At 35.7% G+C, this 12,882-nt stretch overlaps 1 protein-coding gene across 1 annotated transcript in view; it reads left to right on the plus strand.

Moving 5' to 3' along the window:
* Positions 1-12,882, plus strand: part of IQCM (IQ motif containing M) — a 349,608-nt gene that overhangs the window by 64,161 nt on the left and 272,565 nt on the right. Inside the window, exon 5 of the mRNA XM_067734648.1 lies at positions 12,357-12,382. Within this exon, the coding sequence (XP_067590749.1) occupies positions 12,357-12,382 (26 nt within the window). The remainder of the gene's footprint in view (positions 1-12,356; positions 12,383-12,882) is intronic.

A 12,882-nucleotide genomic window follows, 5' to 3' on the forward strand; every position in this document is an offset into this window, starting at 1 on the left:
AAGAAAAAACTTGTCCATTAGTGCCACCACCCTCTCCATGACTAACAACTTGTTTATTTCCTTCCAATTTTGTTCCCTTTGCATCTTTTTAAAACCTAGTGGCTATACAAATTTTGATTTTTTTCTAATTAAGTCTATTAATTTCCTTTCATTAATTGGATATAAATGTCCATTTCATTTCTTCCCAGTGATTGTAAGAGAATTCTCCTCCACGTACCCGGGTAGCAAACTCTCCAGCTTCTTCACCTGCCTGCCCCTCCAGGGCTTACTCAGTGTACTAGTTAGCTTGGGCTGCCACAACAAAATACTATGCACTTGGTGGCTTAAACAACAGACGTATTTTCTCACAGTTCCAGAGGCTGGAGGTCTGAGATCAGGGTGCCAGCATGACTGGGTTCTAATGGGAGCTCTCTTCCTGACCTGCAGCCTTGTAGCTGTTTTCTCACCTGGCCTTTCCTCAAACCATACATTCAAAGAGAGAAGTCTCTGGTCTTCTCCTATCCACTAATCCCATCATGAGGGCCGCATACTTATGATCTCATCTAAACCTAATTATCTCCCAAAGATGCCATGTCCGAATACCGTCTCATTGGTGGGCAGGGCTTCAACACATACGTTTTGTGGGGACACAGTTCAGTTCATGGCACTCAGTATCAGAGGAGGAAAAGACATGTTCTTTGTTCCTGCCTTCTGACACTGTGTGAAGGCAGCTGAAGGAAGAAAGGGAGGGAGGGAGGGAGGGAGTCTCAACCCATTTCAGAAGTGGAAAATAGATTTTTTAAAGTAACAAAATCTAAGATAGTAAAATCTCTAAATAGATTGTTTTATGCAAGTTTCCACTATATCATAACAGGTGGCGTGGGAGGTAGTTGATGCTTGTCTTGTGTACATTTATTTATTTATTTTATTGAAGTATAGTTAATTCACAATGTTGCATTAGTTTCAAGTGATTCAATTATACAAATATATATATATATATATATATATATACACACACATATATATTCTTTGTCAGATTCTTTTTCATTATAGGTTATTATAAGATATTGAATGTAGTTCCCTGTGCTACACAGTAGGTCCTTGTTGTTTACCTGTTTTATATATAGTCCTGTGTGTATGTTAATCCCAAACTCCTAATTTATACCCCCCCACCCCACTATCCCCTTTGGTAACCACAAGTTTTTCTAAGAGAGTCGCCTTGTGTACATTTAGACTGTTGATAGTTGCCCTTTTAATTCTGTCCTTACCTATCTCTCCAAATTCTACTGTAATCATTAAGTACCTTCTCATAAATATTTTCTTTCATTAGTGCAATTTCAGTTATTATTTTATACCAAGGTGATTATAAAAGTGATGTGAAAAAGTGAAATTTAAGATATTTAAAATATTTTTATTATTTTTGCCACAATGCCTACTCAAAATATTAACTGAAGGATAGGTGTGTATAATAAAATAATAGAACAAATTTCTTTTTAATATAATAATATACTAGTAATAAGTTTCTTTTTATATGTTGTCTCCTTGATTCTGATGGGATTTTCAGGCATGGCCAGTCTGACTTTTCTCATCTTTCAGGTGAAGAAACTAAATATCAAGAAGCTTGCAACTAGCTCAAGTCTCACCAGTATCAGGCTTCTGATTCTCAGTTCTTGTTCCATTTTACTGTTTTGCTTTATAAATGTTCATATTGTCTTATATGTAGCAATGAATATTTTGCTCTATAACTCTAAAATTAGGATATTTTAAAGCTGTATTTCAAGGCAGAACAGAATGATTCAATATACAATGAGCTTATAAAATGACTGTTTTGTGGTACATTTAATGTTATGGACTGAAAGCTCGTGTAAATTTGTGTGATTTTTGAATCAGTTTTAGTCCATCTGATCCCATACAGTCTAAATTTTGTTTCTTACTACTCTACATACTTTTTTAAATTGCATTTTCAGTCAGTCTTAAAAGTTCATCAATGATGTTACTGCATCTGCCTTTATATTGAATTATAAATTGGTTTGTATTGCTTTTTCAGTATGTAACAATATAATAGGAAAGATAGCTGTCTTGTATGATGCCCCACTGCTCATGTTAACAGACATTTCATAAAAGCACAAGTGTTTTATTGTCTGAAAACACAACTTGCCTCATCTTTTTTAGGAAAATGTGAAAAATATTTTTAATGTAACAAATTCTAAACAACCAAAAATTTTCATGCTGGGAGAATGCATGCTATGATATTAAAAGTGTTCAGGAAATCTCTAAGAGATACTTGTGGGGTGTAAAAACTGTTTTCAATCCATTACAAGCATGCTTGTGTCTTGAATCCAGGTATTTCTCTGTTCACCATACACTCTGTCAGGAAAAGAAAAACAAATACGCTTTAGCTAATTTTAGGCCAATTTTAAAAATCTCAAGAGAGATGGGATATATAGTCAATAAATATTGATGGTGGGAGGAAGATGTATTCCACAGTGAATTACATATATTTCTTATTCAAACAATCTCAAAATATAGTTGATTTAAATATGAAATTTCTTATTCAAAATAATCTTGAGCTATAACCTATAATTTTAAAATTACAGATAGGCAATTCATTTATATATCCTGAAGTAAGATTGAGAGAATATCTTTTGGCCAGTGATGTACAGTCGAAATAAAATTTGAGAAACACTTATAATTTACAATTTTCTAGTAGCCACATTAAACAAGTAAAGAGAAGCAACTGAAAGAAATTTTAAACACACTTTTTATTTAACCTAAAGCATATATACAAAATTTATCATTTCAATATGTAATCAGTATGAAAAATTATTAACATATTTAACATCCTTTTTTTTCTTACTAAGTCTTTGAAATCTTGTGCATAATTTAACACACTGTACATCTCAATTCATACTAGCCACATTTCAAGTGCTCATGGGCACATTGTTACCATACTGACAGCACAGCCTTGGATTCGGGGCTGCACCAGATCTCGGTCACTCATTTCTGTGATAATGCTTGGCACATAGTAAATGGACAGTAAATGTTTTAAAAAAGAGAAAAAGGAAGCAACGAAAGGTAATAGGATAAATTTGTAGTCAGATAGAACCATGTGTATACCCACTTACTAGCTGGATGCCCTTGGATTGGGTATTTACTCTTCCTAACATCTGTGTCCTTTTATGTAGGGGTGAGATATTTGTATCTGCCTTTCAGAATTATTGTGAAAGTGTTGAAGTATCATAAGCTGAGCACCTGATTGGTTCCCTTTCACCCCCTTTCTTTTCCGAAATTGAATTAAGTCACATATTAGATGACTTAATCTATTTGTGTCCACTTTTATTAGATCTTATTCATTACCCCACCAAACATAGTACTTTTTTTCAGTTACATATGAGTGGAAAGGAAGAAACTAGAATCAGAGAGTAGGAGGTTCTTGGCATCAAAAGTGGAGCCAAGGACAATTACGTTCAGTTGCTTAGCATGCTGTGGAATTAATTGCCTGTGATCTTAATTATAAATACTTAATTTATAAAACAGCCTTTAAACACGGAGGCCTACATTTAGATATAGGAACAATTCTGGTAAATCAGTTTCAGCCTGATAGCCAATTTAAAACGTTAATGACACAATGACTTCAGATCTTCTCACTTCCCTTCTACTCAGGCCTGACCCAGGGCTCTGGGACTTGCAGAAGGAAATAGAAGGGCTCACACACATGCGTGTGCAATATAACCTACAGGCAGAAATGAACAGAAAACATTATATGTATGTTGTGGGGCTGGCTTCATGGGTATGCGACCCTTCAGTCACATAGGACTACACCCTCAGAAGGGGTAAGTGCTTGGGCCTTAATGCTCTGTGGTTGCCATTGTGAAATTCTTAATAATTTTACCTTTAAAATTGTGGTTTGTGAGTGAGTCTGATAGGATAATAGAACATGCACTGGAAGCTTGGAGCCTTAGTTCCCAGTTGGTTCCACCTCCCGGCCCCTTCTCTGTCCACCGGGATGGGGTCTTGACCACCCACTTCCAGGTTCCAGCCCAGTGACTGCAGCCACCCTCTGCCCCTGATGCGGGTCGGGATGCAGGAGCAAGAAAGGCCCCATGGGTGTACGCAGCCTGCACACCTATGTGGGTCTGTGCTTGCCCAGCCAGTGTCCTCATGCTCAAGGGAGCACATTAAATAGCAAATAAAACCACACCATGACAGACAGAGAGACAGCTGAATAAATGAAAACCTGGTATGATGTGATGAAGAATTAACACAGTTACACAGTTAATCCTGTGTAAGCACTATGCAGCTCATAAAATAGGACACTGTCAGTGCCCAGTAGTCACCCCTCCACACACACCATTTCTCTTCCCACTAAGAACACTCTTATTCGCCCCTCAGAGTTAACCACTAGCTTTAGTTTTGTGTTAATAGTGTCTGTGCTTTTCTCTCTAGTTCTACCATCCAGAGTGATGGTGAATTATTTGTACATATTTTAAAAATTTATGTAAATTAAATCATACTGCATGTATTTTCTGTGCTTTACCTGTTTTGGTCAACATTGCTTATAAAATTTGTCCATGCTTCTAAATATTACTGTAGTTTGTTATTTCCACTGCTGTACAGTATACCATTTTAGGAATAGATCATGAAGTTTTTAGTCTATTCTTGATGGACGTTGAGCTGTTTTCACTTTAGGAGTGTTATGAATCATACTGTGTATATCTCCTGGTGCTCATGTGTAGGACTTTCTCTAGGGTTTATACCAAGGAGAGAATTTTCTGGTTCGTGATTATGTATACCTTCAACTTCTCAATAATGTCAAACTGTATTACAAGATTAGTGCTAATTCACATTTACACTTGCAGAGAATGAACATTCCCATTGTTTCACAACCTCTTCAGGTCTTAGAATTGTTAAACACATAAATTTGTGCCAATCAGTTGGGATTCAGTGTTTTAAAAATTGTTTATTTTAATTTGCATTTCTCTGATTTTTTATGAGATTGAGCATTCTTAACATATGCTTCTTGGCCATGTGGATTTCCTCTTTCAAAAAAATCTTGTTTAGTTGCTTCTTTTACAATTTTCTTTTGAGTGTCTTTCTTACTAAGTTGTAAAAACTCTCTGTAAAATTTTATAAACTGCATCTTTGTCAGTTGCATGTGTTGAAAAAATTTCTCCCGCTCCATGGTTTGTCTTTTTTTTTTAACATCTTTATTGGAGTATAATTGCTTTACAATGGTGTGTTAGTTTCTGCTTTACATGGTTTGTCTTTATATACTCTTTTATGGTGTCTCTTGATAAGTAGGAATTGAAAATTATCAATGTTTCCATTATGACTATTTCTTTTTGTATCTTGTCTTTAAAATATGAAATTCTTTGCTACCTATCATTGAATTAATGTCCATTATTATCTTCTAAATTATTTATTGCTTTTATGTATATATTTAGGTTTTTAAGCACACTGGAAGTGATTTTTGCACAAGGTGTGAGAGGAGGATCGAGTTTTATTCCCTCCCCGTTCTCCCCCACTCCCCTCTCATAGAGACCCTCAATTGTCCTAGAAATGTTTACTGAAAAATCCCTTCATTACCTAGTGGTCTTCAGGGCCACCTCTGCCATATAAATGTCCACATATTCATAGGTATGTTTCTGTGCTCTTTTTCTGTTCCATCAATCTGTTTGTCTAGCCTTGGAAGAGTACTACTACACTCTCCTAATTACCATATATTTATAATAAATCTTTTGTCTAATTTTCTCATTGTTTGTGACAGGAGGTCAATTCCCATAGCAGTTAATATTTCATGAGTAGAAGACATATTTTCTTTATACATAACTATGACTCCCTCCTGTGAACAATAACAGAATTTGTGTGTATCTATTTATTCTTCCCTCCGTTCTCTTTAACCCACCACCAGATTTTGTTAGATATGTGTTTTTCTCTTACTCTATACCTTATACTTTAAATATACCTCTTTTTGATCATGCAGTTTACTAATTCCAAATGGTACTTTTCCGCCTTGACTATAAATGATGTTGAAATCGGCTACTCACATCATTTACCAACTTCTTTTCCCTCTTAAAATTTCAGTTAGTTATTTATTAGTTGTGTCATCTAGGCTAGGATAAAAATCTTACGTTACACTCATTTTTCTTGAGTAATGTGTAGACATTTCTCCACTGCCTTTTAGCTTGTGACTTTGCTTCTTATAGGCGTATTGTTCTTTTGGCCTGGCTATTCAAAAGATTCTTTAATTCTGCATTCTAATAATGTTTCTGAGATATGTTTCGATAAGCATCAATCAGAGACAGTTTTTTTCCTGATATAAAGTATGTCCTTCAATTTGAAGATCCTAATTTTATTTTATTTTGGTAATTGCTCCTGAAACTATGTCCTTAATATATTTTTATTTTATTATTTTGTTCTTTTTTCTTTTTTCTTCCTTTGCCTGTTCTCTATGTGTATCATTTTCTTGTAATCCTTTTAAAGTCTTTATTGTTTTTCACATTGTTCTCTTCTATCAATCCTGTTTTCAGTGTCCCATAGTCAGTCTTCATTTCTGTTTTTTTAAAAAATTCAATTTACCTAAACAAAAAACAAAAACAGTTCACCTATTTCTTCCACCCTCCATCCCCTGCCTCTGGCAGCCACAAATCTATTCTCCATATCTGTGAGCTTAGCATATATATACATATACATATATGTATTCATAGATTCCACATATAAGAGACATCATACAGTATTTCTCCTTCTCTGTCTGACTTATTTCACTTAGCATAATGCCCTTGAGGACATAGACCTTCATTTCTGCAAATGACTTTATTTCTTTCCATCAACTCACATGGGTATTTCTATTGTCTGACCATATCTTTCTTCAGCTTTTACATTCCTTTGCAGGGGGGGAGTTATTTAATAGAAACAATTACCTTTTTTTCCCTCCAAAAACCTTAGGCAATATGTTTGGTCAAAATGTTTACATTGTTTGTGGCAATAGTTTTCATCCCTTTTGTTACCCCTGGAGACATTTTTCTTGTGGTATTTATCCATCATATTTTTTAGCATCTTTTCCATTTTATTTGTTTCTGCAGTATTTTTTGTATACCTTTTTTTTTTTTTTTTTTTTTTCATTACTCACTTTGTGGTGAGTTCTTCCTGTGCCAGCCACTTGTAGGAGTTTTGGAGGTTTGTGTATGTCAGGGGTCAGAGCAGTTTTCCAGATTAATGGGAGACACCACTAATGACACAGGTCCCTGTTTGTATATGAGTTCCTTTAGCCTCTACTTCCCGCTCAGCCATTCTGTGCCCACTCTGAGGGACAGCTCACATTGCTGTCTCTCCTTACCCCCACAACAAGGAGGTTGAGTCCTGAAAATATGCCCTATCTCTGTGTGATTCCTCATTCAGCCCCCTTTCCTGACTTCTTGAGACCTTGTAAGAACGTGGTCCACGGTGCTTCTGCTGTCAGAATAAGCACCTCAGTTCCGTTCTTCCAAAGGGATTCGCTCCTCGGGTTGTGGCTACTTGTCGTAGCGAGCTATTCTCTGCATTGTCTGAGATCTGCAACCATGGGCATCTTTAACTGCCCTTTCTTCCACTCTCATTTAACTTTCATGTGTATTTGGAAGCTCTTTCTTGGATAATGTGCTTCCGAGTTGTGGATGTCTTCTCATTTCATCTCAGGAATTTGCTTTTCTGATTTTTTCATTTTTATTATTATTTTTGGACTGTTTCTAAGAGAAGAAGGGGTAAAGACTATATTTTTACCCCAAAATTTACAAATGAAAAGGCATGATAATATTTTGAGTAACTAAAGCAAATGCCAAGAAGCAAGCCTCCCTGAAAAATCTGCAGTTCATACATTAATGTTCAACACAAAGCTCTTATTATTACCTATCTGTACTTTTATGTTAAATGATAGTCTTATAATTTCTTCAGAAGTTACTGATGAGTAAAATTAAACATAACATTTTAATAGGGTGTATTAATTTGTTAGGGCTGCCATAACAAGTTACCACAACCTGAGTGGTTTAAAACAACAGAAATTTATTCTTTCACAGTTCTGGAGGCTGTAGTTCAAACCCAAAGTGTTGGCAGGGCCATGCTCCCTCTGAAGCCTCTAGGGGGGACCCTTTCTTGTCTGTTCCAGCTTCTGATAGTTCCAGGCATTCCTTGGCTTGTGGCAGCATGACTCCAATCTCTGCTTCTGACTTCACATAGCTCTGTTCTACTAGGTCTGTGTGTCTCTCCTCTTCTCATAAGGACATGAGTCATACTGGATTTAAGGGCCCACTCTACTCTAGTATGACATCATCTGAATTTAACTAACCATGTCTGCAATGACCCTATTTCCAAAAAGATGACGTTCTGAGATATTTGGTGTTTAGGACTTCAACATTTCTTTTTGGAGGACACAATTTAACCCATAACATGTGGGGTAGTATCTTTTGGTAGAGAATGGATTAGCTGATTGTTATAACTCACAATTTATTTTTTAACAGATAAGTAATATTTTTGTGAAACAAATCTAAAGTATTCTTAAAAACACATTGTGCTTTTTATAACAGCTATATTGAACCATTGAGACATATTGATTTCCTTATTTTAATACTGTGTTTAAATTTGTGTCTTTGTTAAGTTGGGAAAAAGGTGTTTGGAGACCTGCCAGTGATTATTATTTCAGGAGATAGAAATATAGGCCAACATTGCTTAGTTATCTACTTATGGACAGATAAATACTTATATAAAACTATTAAAAAAGTGTTATTTAGCCAAGGAACTGTGGATATTGGAATAGTATCTTGTTTTAGTTTGTGCGTAACAAAATCTATTAAATTTTGGCTTTAATAATTCTAACGAGGTATTTATTTCAGTTAATGGAGAGAAATGTTATTTGGGTAAATCATCCATTTTGAAATAAAAAAAAATTTTAAATAAATTACGTTTTTAAATTATCTTAAAAATCACTGAAGAACTAAAAAGACAGTGGAGAACTCCACTGGTCAATTTTTGATTGACCACCTATTAACCAGAGTGAGAAGCAGAACATTCGAGTGGGAAACTTGTTTATGCCATGAAAGCATTGTGATACTGGACACCTGGGAAGAGGAAGCGTGTATGTAAGGAGCACAGAGTCAAGGTTCAGGGCCTGTCCATGTTGGAGACTTTTATAAAAGAGCCTCCCTACATTAAGCCAGTAAGAGCAATCTAGGATGTATCCCATTTCTTCTCCAACCAAAGCAAAAACGTTTTAAAAATGTGAAAAAAGAAACATTCCCTGAGGAGTTGTGGCCACTCACAGGGTCTTGCATGGATTTGTACCTTGTGTATGCATAGCCTAGCTTAGTCAGGGAGCCTCAAGTTATAACTTAGGTTAAGATGATTTCCAACTGGAAATGCCCCCAGGCTGCTGGCAGAAGGAAATGTAAACCCTCTTGAATGAAAGGAGCTTAAATTAATTTTTAAGGGCAATGAAGATCAAGGAGTCCATAATATCTAAGCACATAAAGAAACAATGCAAAAGGTACAAAAACCAGCTAAAAAAATACACAATAGTAACAGGCTCATTTAGATTCACATATTGGAATTATCAGAGTCAAATATTAGAACGACTGTACTTAGTGTGTTTAAAGAAATAAGAGAAGTTGAAAATATCTGTAGAGAATAGGAAATTATAAAAAGTGACATAAATTTGAAATTAAAACAACAAAACTTCTAGAAAATAAAAGCACAATAACTATATTGGCATACTTGGTAGCATATTGGTTACAGCAGAAGAGATAACCAGTGAAATGATAGTAAGGTTAGAAGAAATTATCCAGAATGCAACATAGAAAGACAAGTTGCAAAATACAGAAGAGAAGGCAAGAATGATACTATGAAAATACTATGAAGAGATCTAATATCCCAATGATCAGAGTCCAAGAGGGAGAGGATATCCCATCTAAGGGATATGGCAGAGGCAATATCTGAAGAGTTTTTGTTAAGTATTCACTTTTTAATATCTAGAATATCACTTTCATAATTGTGTAACTTTTAAACTAGTAGTTAAAAATAGCATTAAGCATAGTACATAACACAAATGAGGGCAAGAAGAGGGAGGAAAGGAACGTGGTAAAATAGAAAATGAAAATTAGAAGGTAGATACAAGTAAAAAATTACTATTGTTTATATTCATCTATAATTATTATCACATACATTGAACAAAAATGAACAAAATACTCCAGTTAAAAGTCAAAGAATTTCAGAGTATAGGGTGAAAAAAATCAACTATATGTTGTTTTTGAGATACATTTAAAATATAGACTATAGAAAAGTTGAAGTAAAAGGTTTTTCAGCTTTCTTTTGACTTCTGTTTACATAGTATATATATTTTTATCCTTTTATCAATATTAAGAATATAAAAGGTGATATCACTATAGAAATAGACTTAACAGAAAAAGAAAGGGAATATTGAGAACTTATACACAATAAGAAGGTTTCTGGAAAAATATATACTACCCTAACTAACTTAACAAAACAATAGAAAACCTGAAGACTTCTGCAATTATTGAAGAAAGTACATCTTTGTGAAAAATATTTTTCCCCAAATTACCAGGGCAAATGATTCTGCTGGTAAAGTCTATCAAGGATTCAAGGGATAAATTAATATTATATTTCAGGGGATGTTAAAAATTTATATTTCAGAAATATAAAGGATTTATTTTATTCTAAGTCTAATCAGGAGACATGTACTACATAGTGATTTAAACTGGGGAAATTTAATATAAAGAGTTATTAAGACATGGTAAAAGAGATGTCAGTGAATTCTATAGGGTATTTTAAGGCTGAAGGAGAGTATGCAGAGATGGAAGAATTTGGAAGGGACCTCCCTCCCCAAGACTGGAGAAGGTGTAGTTGCAGCCTGTTGCAGGCAGAGAAGTTCCCTGTGTGGCTGGACCATAGCTGGTCTACAGTTACTGGGTGAGCAGGAAGCAGCCTTCTGAGTTGCATGCGAGCCTCAGTTAAGGACAGACACCAGGCATGCAGGCATGCAGGGGAAGTGGGCATGCTGCTGTGGGTGAGAGGCCTGGTGGGCCTGGTGTCCACTTTGGGCAAGGATAGATGAGCAGAGCGAGTTGGAGAGCCAGTGTGGACAGGAGGTCTGGAGTGTGATGTCTCTATTTCTAGGGCTGTCAGACAGTGATCACCAGGCCAAGCTGGGGCTGTGAGTTTGCCAAGGGATCTATACCTTATATAAAAATACATGATATACCAAAGAGGTAGCACTACATATGCATGGGAAGAAAAGGGAATTTTCAATACATTGTACTAGAATAAATATCCTTACAGAAAAAAGCACAACTAGACAACTATTTCACATCACCTCACTCTTGGCGAGTAGTGACTGAAGGGGAATATTAGGGGAGCTTCTGATTGCTAGAAATGTTCTGGTTCTTAATCTAGTCATAGTTAACAAGGATGTTTGTGAAAAGTTACTAAACTGAATTCTTATGTTCAATTTTCTGCATGAATAACATTTTAATAAAAATGTTAATCTTTTAATTTTATAAGACAATATAGTGAAATATATCCAAGGTCATGGAGTAGGAAAGGATTTCTTAAACAAGACACAATATCACCAAATGTAAGTGAAAGAACTGATTCACTTACCTATATCAAAATTAAGAACTTCTATTCATCAAATGTACCAAAAAGAGTAATAAGACAAGTCACAGAGTGGGAGAAAAAAATTACAATATATATATCACCAACAGTTCTCTAAAACCTAGTGTATATAACAGATTCCTTCAAACTAGGGCGAAAGTGAGAAACAACCTGCCGAAAACTGGACAAAAGACTGGAAAGGGAGTTTAAAATCCAAATTCCTTATGAACTTATACAAAGATGCTCAGCCTTGTTGGTGATTAGGTATATGCAAAGGAAAGCTAGGCGATTCCAGACCACACCTACCAGATGGTTATGGATCTAAAAGACTGAGAGTACAAAGTGTTGGTGAGGATGTTGAAGGCTGGGGATGCTCATACCCTTACTGGTGTCAAGTAAAGCTTAATGGTAGTGATTCCACTCCTTAGCTCACTGTAGAGCAGTGCCTCTCACCCTGTACTGCATAGTTTCCACACAGACTTTAATGTGCAAATGAATCTTGGTAAGATGAATATTCTGATTTAGTAAGTCTGGGTTGGGACCTGAGCATCTGCATTTCTCTCGGGTTCCCAGATGATGAGGATTCTCCTAATCCATAGACTTGCATTAGAGAACCTCTGACACACATAAATTAGGAGGCACATACAAGAATGTTCAGGGACTTCCCTGGTGGCCCAGCGGTTAAGGCTCCATGCTCCCAATGCAGGGGGCCTGGGTTCCATCCCTCGTCAGGGAACTAGATCCCGAATGCTGCAACTAAGAGCCCGTATGCCACAACTAAAGATCCCACATGCCGCAGCTAAGACCCAGCACAGCCAAATAAATAAATATTAAAAAAAATAAAAAAGAATGTTCATAGCAGCATGGTCTGTAATAACTCCAGGCTGGAGACAATTCAAATGTCATCAACAGCACAATGATGAATAAATCACGGTAAATCCAAGGGAAGAGTATATTGCAAGAGAGCGGACAACCTGTATCTACATGCAGCAACATGGATGAATTTTATAAATATGATGTTGAGCACTAAAAGCAAAACACAGAAGTATTTTGGTAGATCGCGTTCAAATAAAAAGGTAAAACTAAGCGTTATATTTTAATACTATTGGTACATTTATAAAAAAAGACACAAATGTTTAATAGAAAAGTCAGGGAAGTAGTTAGGTCTTGGGAGAGGGAAAGTACTTTGATTGGGAAGGAAGCATTCTGGGGTGGGGCAAATATATTGTTTCTGGTACTAAGTGCTCCACTCTTTGTTAAAATCTG

Source organism: Pseudorca crassidens, chromosome 4, assembly GCF_039906515.1.
Source record: "Pseudorca crassidens isolate mPseCra1 chromosome 4, mPseCra1.hap1, whole genome shotgun sequence".
In the NCBI taxonomy this organism is placed as follows: domain Eukaryota; kingdom Metazoa; phylum Chordata; class Mammalia; order Artiodactyla; family Delphinidae; genus Pseudorca; species Pseudorca crassidens.